The 15,864-nt window shown below is 50.1% G+C and overlaps 5 protein-coding genes across 5 annotated transcripts; 3 read left to right on the forward strand and 2 right to left on the reverse strand.

The window, feature by feature from the left end:
• Nucleotides 1-100: 100 nt before the first annotated feature.
• Aspvir_007309 (putative xanthine dehydrogenase HxA) lies at nt 101-4,361 on the forward strand (the record flags this gene model as incomplete). Its single annotated transcript, XM_043270491.1, has 4 exons — nt 101-334; nt 398-601; nt 667-2,624; nt 2,678-4,361. 4 exons carry the CDS (start codon nt 101-103, stop codon nt 4,359-4,361), a joined length of 4,080 nt encoding a protein of 1,359 aa, XP_043126426.1.
• Nucleotides 4,362-4,801: 440 nt separating this feature from the next.
• Nucleotides 4,802-7,024, reverse strand: prm1 (pheromone-regulated protein PRM1; the record flags this gene model as incomplete). The annotated part of the gene is made up of 1 exon (XM_043270492.1): nt 4,802-7,024. The coding sequence occupies one exon, from the start codon at nt 7,022-7,024 to the stop codon at nt 4,802-4,804; it is 2,223 nt and encodes a 740-aa protein (XP_043126427.1).
• Nucleotides 7,025-8,607: 1,583 nt separating this feature from the next.
• On the forward strand, nt 8,608-9,513 carry Aspvir_007311 (uncharacterized protein; the record flags this gene model as incomplete). The annotated part of the gene is made up of 1 exon (XM_043270493.1): nt 8,608-9,513. One exon carries the CDS (start codon nt 8,608-8,610, stop codon nt 9,511-9,513), a length of 906 nt encoding a protein of 301 aa, XP_043126428.1.
• A 1,162-nt stretch (nt 9,514-10,675) lies between these two features.
• Nucleotides 10,676-13,134, forward strand: Aspvir_007312 (uncharacterized protein; the record flags this gene model as incomplete). The annotated part of the gene is made up of 3 exons (XM_043270494.1): nt 10,676-10,955; nt 11,043-12,593; nt 12,659-13,134. The coding sequence occupies 3 exons, from the start codon at nt 10,676-10,678 to the stop codon at nt 13,132-13,134; spliced, it is 2,307 nt and encodes a 768-aa protein (XP_043126429.1).
• Nucleotides 13,135-13,625: 491 nt separating this feature from the next.
• On the reverse strand, nt 13,626-15,359 carry Aspvir_007313 (kynurenine--oxoglutarate transaminase; the record flags this gene model as incomplete). Its single annotated transcript, XM_043270495.1, has 8 exons — nt 13,626-13,916; nt 13,972-14,462; nt 14,507-14,667; nt 14,718-14,790; nt 14,842-14,947; nt 15,009-15,093; nt 15,155-15,223; nt 15,286-15,359. 8 exons carry the CDS (start codon nt 15,357-15,359, stop codon nt 13,626-13,628), a joined length of 1,350 nt encoding a protein of 449 aa, XP_043126430.1.
• Nucleotides 15,360-15,864: the final 505 nt, after the last annotated feature.

The raw sequence follows: 15,864 nt of genomic DNA on the forward strand, positions 1-15,864 counted from the left end.
TTGACTCTACACAAACGAAGCTATCGCCTCAGCTGGGAGAGCTCTCCCTGACAGCATTTACAGATAGGGAAAAAGAATCTGAGCCCCGTTTGAGACTCCAATGGCGCCTGGAATCTTAAGCTCTCCCGTTGTGGAGGAGCAGCCTTCCAAGGCTATTTCCCTGGCCCAGTTGACCGAGGACTGGGATGACACAATTCGTTTCTATCTCAATGGCACAAAAGTCATACTCGATAACGTCGATCCAGAGCTCACTCTTTTAGAATACTTGAGAGGGATAGGGTTGACAGGAACTAAGCTGGGTTGTGCAGAGGGAGGTTGCGGTGCCTGCACAGTTGTAAGTCAGGACGACATCGACATCTGAGTCTGTTTTTGCGGCAGAAATTCTTACTCCTTACAGGTTGTGTCTCACGTCAATCCGACTACCAAGAAGATTTACCACGCGTCCGTCAATGCTTGCCTGGCACCGGTGATAAGTGTCGACGGGAAACATGTTATAACGGTTGAGGGTATCGGGAATGTGAAGAACCCTCACGCAATTCAGGAGCGGCTGGCGATTGGAAATGGCAGTCAATGTGGCTTCTGTACACCTGGAATTGTCATGGTATGATCTTCGTACACCACAATATCTCTGTCGATAAGGCTGACCTGATTGATCAATATTTCTAGAGTCTTTATGCCCTCATTCGCAATACCCCCGATCCCTCGCAACATGCGGTGGAAGAAGCTTTCGATGGGAACCTCTGTCGCTGTACAGGGTACAGACCGATTCTGGACGCCGCGCACAGTTTCACAGCCACAAATGTATGTGGGAAAGCAAGTGCCAACGGTGGAACAGGTTGCTGCATGGAAAAACAGAATGGTACAGGAGGGTGCTGCAAACAGTTGTCAAACGAGGAGACCAACGATGGTAGTTCTCCGAAGTTCACACCCCCTGACTTTATCAAATACGATCCAGGGACGGAATTGATATTCCCGCCGGCTCTCCAGAGACACGAGTTTCGACCCGTTGTCTTTGGGAATAAGAAAAAGAAGTGGTACAGGCCGGTCACTATGCAGCAACTATTAGAGATTAAAAGCGCACACCCTGCGTCCAAAATCATCGGTGGAAGTACGGAGACTCAGATTGAAGTGAAGTTCAAGGCAATGAAATACAACGCGTCTGTCTACGTGGGCGACATTCCAGAACTTCGTCGATACTCTCTCAAAGACAACCATCTTGAACTCGGAGCCAACGTCTCTTTGACGGACTTGGAGTCAATTTGCGACGAAGCGGTCGAAAAGTATGGCCCGGTACAGGGTCAGCCGTTCAAGGCCATTAAGAAACAACTTCGGTATTTCGCAGGAAGGCAGATCAGGAATGTTGCGTCCCCCGCGGGAAATCTGGCCACGGCATCTCCCATCTCCGATTTAAATCCGGTGTTCGTCGCTACGAACACTGTTCTCATCGCCAAGTCTTTGAGGGGGGAAACCGAGATCCCTATGGACCAGTTCTTCAAAGGTTACCGCTTGACTGCCCTTCCAGAAGATGCCGTCATTGCGAGCTTGCGTATTCCGATTTCGTCCAAACAGGGAGAATACCTTCGGGCTTATAAACAGTCAAAGAGAAAGGATGATGACATCGCCATCGTCAACGCCGCTCTGCGTGTCTCACTTTCTCCATCGAATGATGTGACGAGCGTGAACCTCGTTTTTGGGGGCCTAGCACCTATGACGGTATCCGCGCGCAACGCAGAGTCGTTCTTGATTGGCAAGAAATTTACGAACCCTGCGACGCTCGAGGGGACCATGAGTGCTCTGGAACGGGACTTTGACCTAAAGTTTAGCGTCCCTGGTGGGATGGCAACTTATCGCAGGTCCTTAGCTCTTGGCTTCTTCTACCGATTCTATCACGATGTGCTCTCTGAGATTGAGGTCAAAGATACAGATATCGACGGAGATGTCATTGCTGAGATTGAAAGAGCCATTTCCTCAGGACAGAAAGACCACGAGTCCTCGAGCGCCTACCAACAAAGGGTTTTGGGTAAAGCTACACCTCACGTGTCTGCGTTGAAGCAAGCTACTGGAGAAGCGCAGTATACGGACGATATCCCTGTGCAGAAGAATGAACTGTACGGTTGCCTGGTTCTCTCGACCAAGGCTCATGCAAAGATTGTCAGTGTCGACACGACAGCCGCATTGGATATCCCTGGAGTCTATGACTATGTGGACCATAGGGACCTTCCTAACCCCAAAGCGAATTGGTGGGGTGCTCCAAAGTGCGATGAAGTATTCTTTGCGGTGGATGAAGTCATGACTGCTGGCCAGCCCATTGGCATGATACTTGCAAGCTCTGCTAAGATTGCCGAGGAGGCTTCGAGAGCTGTGAAGATTGAGTATGAAGAACTGCCCGCAATCCTCACAATGGAGGAGGCAATCGAGGCCGAATCATTTTTTGACCACTTCCGCTTTATCAAGTGTGGCGACACGGATAAAGCTTTCGAGGAAGCGGATCGCGTATTCCATGGAGTATCAAGAATGGGGGGCCAAGAGCATTTCTATCTGGAAACTCAGGCTTGCGTAGCCATTCCGAAACCTGAGGATGGGGAGATGGAGATCTGGAGTAGTACCCAGAATCCCACAGAAACGTGAGTTTTATCCTTTTGCTGCATGCCGCTTAATGCAAGCTAACTCCGAATAGCCAAACATATGTTGCTCAGGTCACTGGAGTGGCAGCCAACAAGGTCGTGTCTCGTGTCAAACGACTTGGTGGCGGCTTTGGTGGCAAAGAGACGCGGTCGGTTCAACTAGCAGGCATTTGTGCCGCAGCGGCCGCAAAGACGAAACGACCCGTTAGATGCATGTTGAATCGGGATGAAGATATCGTTACCTCCGGGCAGCGCCACCCATTCCTCTGTCACTGGAAGGTCGGCGTGACAAAAGAAGGGAAACTCCTCGCACTTGACGCCGACGTATATGCCAACGGAGGCCACACGCAAGATCTGTCTGGCGCAGTTGTGGAAAGAAGTCTCTCCCACATCGATGGAGTTTACAAGATTCCAAACGTTCACGTCCGTGGCAGAGTCTGTAAGACAAATACTGTTTCCAACACTGCCTTCCGTGGGTTTGGTGGCCCTCAGGGCATGTTCTTCGCCGAATCCTTCATGGAAGAGATTGCGGATCATCTTGACATTCCTGTCGAACAATTCCGATTGCAGAATATGTATCAGCCGGGAGACAAGACTCATTTTCACCAGGAGCTCAAAGACTGGCATGTTCCTCTGATGTATAATCAAGTGCTGGAGGAAAGCTCCTACGCGGAACGCCGCAAGGCCGTGGAGAAGTATAACAAGAAACACAAATGGTCCAAGCGTGGAATGGCCATCATCCCCACGAAGTTTGGTATTTCCTTCACAGCTTTGTTTCTGAACCAGGCTGGTGCATTGGTCCATATTTATCACGACGGCAGCATCCTCGTCGCCCACGGTGGAGTTGAAATGGGCCAAGGACTGCATACAAAGATGACGATGATTGCAGCAGAAGCACTTGGAGTTCCCCAGTCCGACGTCTTCATCTCGGAGACAGCTACAAATACAGTCGCCAACACATCCTCCACGGCAGCGTCCGCCAGTTCGGATCTCAACGGCTATGCCATCTTCAACGCATGCGAACAGTTGAATGAGCGCCTGCGTCCATACCGTGAGAAGATGCCCGGGGCCAGCATGAAGGAACTCGCCAATGCAGCCTACTTTGATCGGGTCAACCTCTCCGCTCAGGGCTTCTACCGTACCCCTGATATCGGGTACGTCTGGGGGGAGAACAAGGGTCAAATGTTCTTCTACTTCACGCAGGGCGTGACAGCCGCGGAGGTAGAGATTGACACACTGACCGGCGACTGGACGCCCCTTCGCGCTGACATCAAGATGGATGTCGGACGCACCATCAATCCATCCATCGATTACGGGCAGATTGAGGGCGCTTTCATCCAAGGGCAGGGCCTCTTCACCACTGAAGAGAGTCTATGGCATCGTGCCTCGGGCCAGGTCTTTACTAAGGGTCCCGGAAACTACAAGATCCCTGGCTTTAGGGACATTCCACAGGTCTTCAACGTCAGTCTTCTGAAAGACGTCGAGTGGGAGAACCTCCGCACCATCCAGCGGTCACGGGGTGTCGGTGAACCGCCGCTATTCATGGGCAGCGCTGTCTTTTTCGCCATCCGAGATGCTCTTAAAGCTGCGCGCAAGCAGTGGAATGTCAATGAAGTGCTTAGCTTGCAGAGCCCGGCGACGCCCGAGCGCATTCGGGTCAGCTGTGCGGATCCCATCATTGTGAGAGTGAGGGTCACGCCTCGAGAAGGAGAGAAGAGTTTCTTCGTCGCGATTTGATTATTGTCTATGGATGAGAGGGTTTATGATTATGACATTTTGGCTATACACATGGCATTAAGACTTCTGCTCTCTGTTATATTTTCGGGTACAGATCGGTATATAGCATGTTTCAATGCTTGTACAGCAGTTATAATAGGGTATGAATGACACGACGCAGCGATCTGCATTTTCATCTATTTGAACGATTGTTCTATATTCAGTTTAATGCTCAATATGTTGATTATCGTGTGGAATCTAGACTGAAGGCATGACATCTGTTCTGCATATGTCTTCTAGGGACGCAAGATGTAAACGCATGTCATGCAAAAAGTACATCAATAACGTGCATAAATGGGTATGATAGCAATGCTTCACGCCAAAGATGCTACAATACAAATGAAAAACACCAGAAAAAATGACGAACGAGACGCCACCGGACCAAAATCCGTATAATCCAGCTAGCGCTTCTCCATGTCATACTCGACATAGCTACTTCCCCGCAGGTCCGCAGCGCCGTCCACCTTGAGCGCAGACCCGTATTGTCTCTCCCCGGCAAACCCCAATTTTTCATCGTCATGGTGATTACTGCTCGCGGGAACAGCACGTGAAGCCACCGCGGTGCTCGTGGAAGCCTCATACCGAGGAGCCGGAGCCGAAGCCGGCATCGAGCGAGCGTCTGTGTTTGTGTTTGGAATAGCCGTCAAGGGTACGTCGATGAATCCTCCAGAGTCTGACTCGTGGTGGTTGACCCGGGCTCCTCCTCCCTCACCGCGGTTTCGGTCTCGGACCCAGAACAGACTCAGGGCTCGGACGATGCCGATGAGCGCGATGAATACCCAAATGAGGATGATGACCGCGGAGATGATTGTCTCCGTGCGGATGCCGTCCTCGGCCTTGTTGACGACTCGGATGACTACCTCGGTGATTTTGTTTGAGGTCTGGTCGCCCGCATCAGCGAGGAAGCTGTCTGAGGGATTGGAGCTATTGCTGGCGATGCTGGCCGCCGCCCCGCGGGAGAAGGTATCGTTTGGGAGTAGAGGGAAGTCGATGTGCGCGTGGTCATGGACCCAGGTGAGTCCCTTCTGGATACCTTGGACTTTGAGTCCAATGAGACACTCGAATACGTCCATGAGAGGCTCGTAAAGGAGGGTTCCGCCGAAGGTGTCGTTGAGGACGCCGGTCGTCTTGTCGACGAAAGTGTTCAGCGTATCGTTTAAAGCGGTCGTGCTGGTGTTGACCCAGCCAAAGACGTTCTCGTTCAGGTCTTGGTTCATGTGTCCGATGACTCCGTTGGCGTCGTTTGCCCACTCCGCCGAGGCATTCTGTAGGCTGTCGACGACCTTGTCGGCAAACGCGCCGACTTGCGTCGATAGCTCGGGCACGGTCTTCTCGACGGCTTGCAGAAGCAGATATTGACACAGACAAGAGAGTAGTCCGGCTACTCCAAGACAGAGGACAAACAACGCTGCAGGCGTTGTTGCATAAGCAACCGCCCAGCGTACAAGGATCTGCCTGCGGCTGTTGCTGAATCTGCTCGCCGCTTTGATACCGGCTGCGGCAGTGTACGGCCGAGACACGATGTAGACAACGTCCATGGGGTCATGGGCTTCCTTCCTGACTAGCTGAGAGCGTTCCTTCATCGAGCGCCAGCGGCGGATCTCCTGCCATGCCATTGGGATACAAGCCAGCGTTGCCGCGACGATGAGAACAGCGATGAATATCTTGCGCGCTGTCATAACCAAATTTGCCACGCTGTCGAAGAACGAGTCTATGCCGTTGTTGCCTTCACAGAATGTCAGCTGTTCTTTTGCTGGAACCGGTAGCAGAGATCGGTCGAAAGTGTATGTTCCGAGAGATTCATTGACGAGCTTTTTGACCTCTTCAAACGGTGTGCGCAAGACTGTCTGGGTGAAATTGTTGACTTCATCAAAGGTCGGAAGTGAGCTATTGAGCTTGTCAAGCCCTTGGTCAATTGAAGAAGGCAGCTGGAGGTTCTCCAACGTGCTGATCGAGCTGTTGAGGTCCAATGTTGGTACGCTGGCTCCAAAAGCACTGGCGACGGTGTTCACACCATCAAGGAATTTATTGAATGCGCTTTCGAACGTGCTGACGGCTTTGCCAATGTCGTCTCCGACATCCTTGACAGTGGAATTCAAAAAGTCCGCGGCCTCTTCAATCACGCCCACCGCAACATGCACGCTGCCTCTAACCGCCAGGGTGAAAAGACACAGATAAGTCTGGTACAGCACTTTGATGATGAAGAGGACCAATTCTTCGACACCAGTGATGGTAAGCATCAGCATCGATTTGAGGCCGCTCACAGCCTTCTCGACTCCGGTTGCTGTTAACTCGTTGACCCCTTGGGATAAATAATGGGGCATAGAAGCCATCGAGCTACCCATGGATTCGACGCTCGTGCAAGCGGAAAGGGCTTCCCGTTTCGCTGTGCTCATGTCTGCCTGCAGACCTGAAGCAGCTAGCAAAAGTCTGACCAGAACTAGAAGCAACAGTATCGTCCATCGATTGATCCATACTTGCGATAAGCGAGCCCTGAGGCCAAGGTAAGGGGTCAGACCGTCCGGAGGTAATGTGATTATATGTCCCTGATTCGGACTTGGGGCGTGAGCTGCGTAAGGTGGCAGAAGAGGAAATATCGATCGACCAGATCTTGAGAATAACATGCTGAAAATCTATATGAAGAACAACGTTGAGTGATAGGCGCGCCGGTTGAGGTAACAGTCGCAGACAGAATGTGCAGAGAGAGGAAGTGAAAGACGAAGCCGAGAATATAGAGGAATCCGCAAAGATCAAAGAGAATGTTAACCGGCAACTATGGACTTCAGAATGAGGAGAATGAATCAGTCTATTGAGGGCTCATGACGCATGCTCGGGTCTATCAAAGATGAATGAAAGAGGCTGTTGCGACAAAGAATAGAAGTGTTAGCGCTTGTCAAGACAACAACAAAGGAAAGGTAACAATGACTTAATAAAGCACAATGAATAGAAAAACCAGGGAGAATTGAATTTATATCTGCAAAGCAGTTGCATATTTCCCATTTCAATGGAAATATTCTCCTTCTGACCTGAGCAGACATCTGAGACAGCCATCGAGCCCGACCACAACCAGGAGGAACCAAGAAAAGCAGCTGCTATTCCGTAGATCAACATAGATCTAAGGTTTCTGCACCCTGGTCGTTTCATCTTGCGCGAGATGTTGGGCAGCTTATCTCAGTGGTTTCTTCAGAGCGCTGGCAGGCCAAATATAGCCTACCAGGGCCGGCGCTTAAGCTCCAGGATCGCTCAACCAATCCTTCAAGTAGTGCAGAAAAACGTCAGCCAATCAATTAGATATTATGAACAAAGATCTGCTTAGTGGAGTCAAGTAGGAAGAAAAACAAGGGCTCTTTGTCTCACTGCCTTTGGCATCTGCAGAGCTGCTTCTTGTTCCATTTACCGCTGGCCTGCCGGATGTTAGGGTATCACCTATCATTTGACTGGATATGAGAGATAGAGGGAGTAATTCGACATGGAAACAAACGCTGTGAGGGAGTTATTTATATTTATTAATGGATATATAGCAACTTCTATTCAACAAAAGAAGATCTCAAGATGGTGGACGATGGTTGTAGGATGAAGCAACGGCATGTTCTGGGCAGACGTCCAACGTCAGCCTCAGTCAACTGCATATCAGTTTGGCCGGCGCCGAAATTGGGCAATCAAACGATGCTTCTGTGACATTAGGTAGAGAGGTAGGTTGGAGAAATCCGAATCTATTGAATCTATTCACAATACCTTCAGTTGTCTTCCAATTACGGTTAGCGCAGAGTGGCCAACGCTTTGCCGGTCTAGCCCAGAGGCCTCAGGCCACCATCCATCTATAAACTAATAACACTCCATAGTACACTACCTACCTATCGACATGACGACACACTTCTTCTCTTTCCTTCCCCCCTCTGCTCTCTTTGCCTGTACTGACTCCTGTAATCTTTGCGGAGTCCCAACGAAGACTCATCAACGTGATGTGATTGATTATATATATATTGCTCACTCTCAACCTCCTCTCTAACTAAGCCTCTAAAGAACCCCAGGGTTGCTCTGATCACTGGAGGCAACTCTTGCTTCATCAGTCCCTAAGAGCAAAACCATCACTAGGTTTGACCCCGACCGACCAGTGCATATCTCCTTTCGAATACTTGTTGTAATCAGACCCGTTATTTCCGTTTAAGAAATCATCTTGGTGCGAAAGTGCTTGCACCTTCCCACGATGGACTCCGAAGCAATGGACGCCTCTGCCCAACACAATGGCACCATCGCCTCAAACTTCTCCTCCAACAGAACCGAAATGTCCAGACTTATTACCGATTATCTCGACTACAAAGGGTATGAGAGTTTCGTCGCCAGCATTGAAGACAGCCTCAATACTAGCTGTGACTTTATACAGTTCTCAAACGTCTCCGCAAAGGACTTTGAATTTTTGGCATCCGACAAGAACCGAACGTTGAAGTCTGCAAGATTCAGTTACAACTTCGTGACCGAGTGCCTTACCATCAAAATGCCGCAATGGGACCACAAGGAATTAGCTGGCTTATTTCGAGCCATGATTGATGAGCAACTTTTTTCAATGCTTGTCTCCGGAGAGTTCATCTCACTTTCATCACCTTTGACCGTGCTGGGCAGTTGGGCCAAGGAGCCCGACGCAGCATGGTCACCGGAGTCGACAGGAAACCTTACGGTCGTGCTTGAAGTAGGCGATTCAGAGTCGGCACAACAGTTAGCGATTAATGCGCGAGGATGGCTGGAATCCCCTGGCACAACCGCTGAGACATGCATAACGATTGATCTTAGCGAAGAGAATAACCTCACTATTGACGTTTGGAGGCTGGACAGAAGGGTCTATGCGGTTTCCACTAGAAGACTCCCGTCCCCCGCCGTTCGGGTGCAACACGTTAAGATCCTCAATGGAGATGCGGGGCCCCAGATAGATGGTTGGAAGATGGATGAAAACATGGGTGAGATCCCTACGGACGAAATCCAGTTGGATTTCGCGATGTTTGTTGGGCGCCGCGCCACCACCAGCATCGAGCAAGACATCGTCATAAGCAGGGATCTTCTAATGGCATTCGCCAACAGATTCTGGCGTCGTCAAGGCCGGAGATCAGCCAGAAGCTAGTACCGGGACGAATCTAGCCCTTTGATTTCTGCCCAATCTTGAAAGATGGATTGAGATAATTCCGAATAAGTCAGAAGCCTGAAGGCCTAATTTAGTAATCGGAATGGAGGCATTGGCTTTACACGTACTCTGGAAGGGGGTACTTTGTCTGGGTATTATTCTCCTGTATTCTCGGCCGATACATCGAATCTCAAGGTATAAAGTGCTCCCTACCAGACCAGACTAGGTGATAATAATAATGATCCGAGGCACTACTGTCGTCCTCCGCCGTCTGCTATTTTACATATTAGCCACAAGCTGATAATCGTACCAGGGCTTTTCGACCGGAGCCAATGGCTAGCTAGCCAATAATTTAATACTCGAATAATACAGATTATATGAGGAATTAAGAGGGCCATGGACTCGTGAAGTCTGCCTAAAGTGCTTAGGAGCAACCAGATATCCTGTTGGCATACAGGTCTCCGGGACTTTTATAAGTATATGGGATAGAGACGAGCACATTGTAGAGTTGACATTATGCGCTGTCCTGTATCCGAAATATGAGCCTTAACACTTGGGTAATCGATATCTTCCGCTTAGAATCAAGAAGCTTGATTGTGAGGAGGAGGCTGTTTGATTGTTATCCAGAATCCAACCTCTGGGTCCGTAGATATCTATGGTCACAGGAACAGGAAGTCATTGTCTATGGGACTCAAAGGTTACTTATTGATCATTAAAGCTTGTTAAGAAGACAAAGATAGACATTTAAGCCAGCTAAGCTCATCATAACAGTCAATCTTTGCCCAGACTATTATGTGTACTCAAAAACAGGAGAGAAAGGCAGAATTCAGACGGACTCTTCCGGAAAATCAGTTGGTAACCATCGCCATGGCGATGTTAGTGAACAAGAACACGGAGCTTTCTCTGGTAGACTCTTTCATTTCTTTCTTTTACTCCTTCAGAGACCCTCTCTAGGACGACCATCGAATCTAAAAAGGAGAAATGATTCATAGACATTTTGTTGAGATACCAGAGATCGAAGAGTTGTCAAGACTGACAGAAATAGCAATATCCCACCAGGTTTACTCTGAAGTCTACCGGCGCTGAACAAACAAGCAGGTAACGCGTGATGATATCGCATCCCGAGGGAGCTCCGGGTCCCCTAGGAGCCTCCGGAAATAGGATGGCAACCCGGGACATAGAGGGCTGGGATCTCGAGGCAGCAGAGCGTTCGCCCAGGATGATGCAGAGAGTCTCAGTGACCAACATCCCCAGAAGCCTCTCTGATCCACTGAACCTGAGCGGCCTGGAACTGAGTGTCAAACACCAAGCAAACTACATGCTGACGGACCACTCCACCTGTCTCATTGGCAATAGCTTGGAGAGTGACAAAGAGACAAGCTCACCCACCTCCCCAGTGAAGATGAGTAAAAGTCATTCTTCAACTGAGAGCAGTGACGTGGGTAAGTGGGCTAGCATTCACTTTCTTTCCACCAACTTCTCCAGATGTCTCTCAACCGCAGGTAAACGCGTTGCTAACTGACGCAAAGAAGTGGAAGAAAGGCAGAATATCAATCCAGAGCAGCTCATTACTCGCTTATCTGCAATCAACTTGATACGCGCAAGAACCATAACTCGCTTGTCTCCAACGGAATCCTTATCCTCAGGGGACACCTTCAGCCCATTCAGCGACCGTTTTCACTCATCCAGTGCGCATTCTGCAGAGTCAAATCCCAGCTCGGTTGTCATCATGCAGCCAGTACCAACGTCGCGAAAGAAAAAGAAGAAGAACACCAAGAACAGGAATAGGGGTCGGAACAACCAAGATTCTCTGGGCGAAGGCCCCTCTGGGGATAGAAACGAGACACACTTGCGCCAGACACCTCACGTCGGACCCAATATGGGCTCGAACGTTCAAGCCCGTGGCGAGACGAACCAGCAGATGAGATCGCCAGCACCATATGACCCTGGTATTTCTCAGAGCAATTGGATCTCTGCAGACTGCGCTCCATCTCAAAGTGATTTTCAACAAGGTGACGCAGCCCTGAAGCCAGGCCCCAGCACTGTTGAAAAGCATTCGAGTCACACGCTTAACCTGGCAGAAAATTCTGGTAGCAGTGTTACTTCACTGCATGACAAAGTGATCTCTGCTGGAGAAGCTGCTCCTGTGCTATCCTCCTCTCAACACCCTGGTGCCAATAAAGACAGTCGCAGATCCGCGAGTGCAGCAAAAGAAAGGCTGCCTCCTATAGAAGAAGCTGCGAGCGAAGCTACACAGGATTCCCTGAGCAGTGATGCGTCTACTTCCATAGTGGAAAGCGAAAGCCTGCCAGCCAGAACGCAGATTCGAGAAGCCTCTCCACCTAAGGCTGTAAGCGCGATATTGACGGCTGACGAAAATGCCCCAAGCAAGCCAGAGACAGAGAAGGTCTCTTCAAGCGTTTCTAACTCTGAAATTGAGCGGAACTCGCAGCAGATGACCCACTTTGAAGACCATGAATCGCCTCATTTCAGCAACAGCCACTCTCATCCGTCGCCCCTGGCAGCCAGTGACGTTTCAACGCTCTCCACACCCAAGGCTCACGGAAACGTCTCCAGTCAGAGACCGGAAGCTTTTTTTTGGCAACTCGATAGCCATGGATTTCCGTGCGCAAAACACAGCTGCGACAAGCGTTGCAATCTCTGGGACGGAAGGACGGTCATCTGCCCTAAGTGTGGGCCATTCTCCGAAGTTCGTTATTGCTGCAAAGATCATCTTCTCCAGGACATCAAATGGCACTGGATCTACTGCGGACAAATGACCTTCACACAGCCCTGTCGCGAGAACTCAGTCCCTCGAGACGTACGAGATGGCCCACCACTGGTACCCTGCCTTCATCCCTATGATACCCCAGAGCGTCATCGCCAGGCTGTGTACTTCAACGTCAATATTCGTGAAGGAGATTATTTCGTCTTCTCAGACTATGCAGATTGGGCACAAGCAGGATTCCCGGAAAACAACCCCGAGATGCGTTGTTCCCATCGGGTCCTCTACACAATCAAGTTCGAAGATCGGGAGAAGAAGGATACATTCCGACGCGTCCTCGCAGCATGTCTTTTCAGTAAGTCAAGATCATCAGCCGCGCATGCCACTGAGGTCGACTGCTAATCACAAGCTTCATCACAGTGACTATCGAAGTCCATGAACTTGTCGATTACATGTACCGACTAATCAGGGATGATCTGCGGTCTCAAGAGATATGGTCCCCCGAGGTCGAGAACACGCTCAAGTATCAGATCCATTCTGAATTCGCAATCAACATACTGCCAGATATCACTGGAGAGAGACACGCTTGCGAGACCGACTGGACCGGGAGAAACCGTCGTCACTGCCCGGATGCCGTCTGCCGCGGTGAATATCGTCGTCTTCTCGGTTCGGTTGGAGGAAATGGTCATCGCCAGACTGTCGAACATTTAGAAGAATCTTTTTGGATCTTGCGGGCTGCGAGAACGACTCATCCTGATGTGACCGATGTGCATGCGCGCATGAGAGGGGAGGGCTTCGAGGGCGTGGCGGAGGAAGATAAAAGGGTCTTTCAGCGCGGAGAAGGATGGGACGGTGCTGGAACTGGACCTATGGAAATCGAGGGCATCAACGCTTGAATGTCTCTCTGACGACTAAAGACTGACGTGAGTTGTTCTTGGCGATTTTCATCTTGAAGATAGTCGCTCGAGGGTTTGGTTATGGTGGCTTGTGAGAGCGCATAGGAATCTGGATGTTAGAGTAGATAATAATCGCTGGTCAGCTCCTTCCTTTAATGAGCATAATGAATCCTTCGCCATACTAGGTAACTGTCCCCACCAGCTGAAAGCTTCAGGGCAATCTGCAGAAATGATATGCAATGATGATGCCAATATGTTCAAGGTTAGATTGACATGTCCTGAAGCAAGAACAAGACGCTGAGATATCTGAGATACAAAAGGCAGAACGAAACCCCGCTAATCTAGATTTTCAAATCCTCCGTGACCTGCCCGAAAGCTTCATTGCTGCCCCTATGAACGCGACGCAAGTCCTGGGCACACAAAGCCCGGGGAATGTCCATCCGTCGTTCGCAGCACATTTCACCGAAGAACCCACCGAATTTTGAGCGGTCTTACTTCGAAATGTATTTCTTCAGACCGCGGAGCCTCTCCTTCGCCGTCTCCAAGACATCATCGTTTTTACAGACGGCGAAGCGAAGGTAGTCTTCGGCGATGTGAGCATTCGTATCGGTGTAGAATTCCGTCGGAGGGATGGCTGCCACCCCTACTTCGTGGATCAGGAACCAACAAAGTTTGAAATCACGAGGGCGGCTGGCGACATGGGGAGGGAATGGGTAATCTTCCGGGAGTTTGACGGAGGACATATTTGCAAGGACGAAGTAACCACCCTCAGGGTCAGAGTACTAGCAGTAGTGGTCAGTAACGGTAGCTCTCTTGGGCCATCTGCAATAGACTCACGGGAATGTTGAGCTCATCAAAGATTTCGCAGAAGCGTTCCATTTTCTGCTTCATTTCCGTCCGGCTCTGGTCCCAGAATTCGACCTTGTCCGCCTGCTCGAAAGCCACAGCAGCAGCTTCCTGGAGGGGAGATACACTGCTGTAGCAAATACGCGTGTGTGCAGCGGCGACGTACTTGATGAGATGCTCCGGTCCGATCAGGTATCCAACACGCCAGCCAGTAGCGTAGAAGGCCTTTCCGGCAGAGCCAACCGTGAGAGTACGCTCCCAGAGCTCTGGGGACAAGGTAGCAATTCTAGTAAAAGGGACGTAGTAGAGGCGATCATAGACCTCGTCGGAGAGGATAATGAGATTGTGCTTCACACACAGCTCACCGATGCGTTCAAGTTCGGCGCGCGAAAAAACTTTTCCCACGGGATTATGTCTGATGTTGTTGTTGTCAGCTTCATACAAATGTAGTTGATCCGGCTCACTTACGGCGAGTTCAAAACCTACAGAGCGAGTCAGCTATTGTCTCAATAAGCAAGAAGGCTACTTCTTACAATCATCTTTGTCTTCGAGTTGATTGTCCTCTCCAGTTCCTCGAAATCTATCGTCCACTCAGACGCAGGCGAAGTCCGTGTCGCACCATCCTTGGGAGGATGAAGGGGGACGTATCGAATTGTACCGCCAGGCATCTCGATGTTGCTGATGTACCTATACAGCGCGTTAGAGAGATCCGAGGCACAGGGTCAAGGTTCCCTTACTGGTCAAAGAAGGGCTCGAAGATGATGACCTCGTCCCCGGGTTCAATGAATCCCATGAAAGCACTCAACATTCCTGGTCCGTTGTCAGCAACCACATCCAAACGGAGGCCTTATTGCGCCCGACCTTCATTTGCACCGGTGGTGATGGAAACTTCTGTATCTGGGTTTATGGTACGACCGAAGGAGGAAGAGTATGCTTCGGCAATGGCCTTCTTAAGTCGCGGACGGCCCTGTACCACATTATTATAAGCCGAAGGCCAATTGTCAGTTCGCTGAATCGCAGTGTTGTACCTTCGTGGGCGAATACTGGTTGCAGTCGACTCGGTCGAGAGCTTCCTTGGCCGCATCTAGAGCGAATTGAGGAGGGTTGTAACCGCTGTTACATAAATTTATATCAGTCTTCCGCCCCTTACTCCTCGGAATGAAGTGTCACTCACAAGAAGCCTTGACCCATGTTCACAATCGGCTGAACCGGCGAAGCGGCAGCAGCTTCGTTCACAATTGACCTGTTGCACCATTAGGATATAGTTCCATTCTGGTCCAAAGTGCTGCAAAAAGTATGTCGCACCAGACATCCTGTCTCTGGCCCGCAACTCTCTTCGCTGGACGAAACGGATCGGGTCTCGCTGCTGTCGCCGACATCGCTCTCACTGATCGGCTATGAAGGCGGGGAGGTACGGCTTTGAATGCGGATACTGATGATGACGATGCACTGCTGAACCTGTGAAGGACTGCTAACGAGGCAGGACTACGAGAAGAAAGGAACATATGGACAAGGAGAAGATTATGACTGCAACCTACAAATAAATAAGAACAGTGGGTTCCTGGTCAATGGGGGGGCAGTAGTTATGGGGCATTTCTGACTACATCCATGGGCGGTGATTACCGATTAGTAGCATATTGCGTGCTCCGCCTTCTGTCGGAGGTTACATTATTAAGGGCCATTGTGCCACAAGACTGAAGTATTATTAGATGCCTGTTTCTGTAGCATTCATATAAAGCTTGTACTGGCTGCCTATAATTGCTGCTGTGCTTCATTTATCTTCAGTGTTGCTCTTCTGTGACCTCAAAGATACAACATCATCAGGTACTAAGGCTGTAAATGTGCGTCATTTTAAGAACCTCGGATTACTAAACACAGTCAGGC

Source organism: Aspergillus viridinutans, assembly GCF_018404265.1.
Source record: "Aspergillus viridinutans IFM 47045 DNA, scaffold_5, whole genome shotgun sequence".
Lineage (NCBI taxonomy): Eukaryota > Fungi > Ascomycota > Eurotiomycetes > Eurotiales > Aspergillaceae > Aspergillus > Aspergillus viridinutans.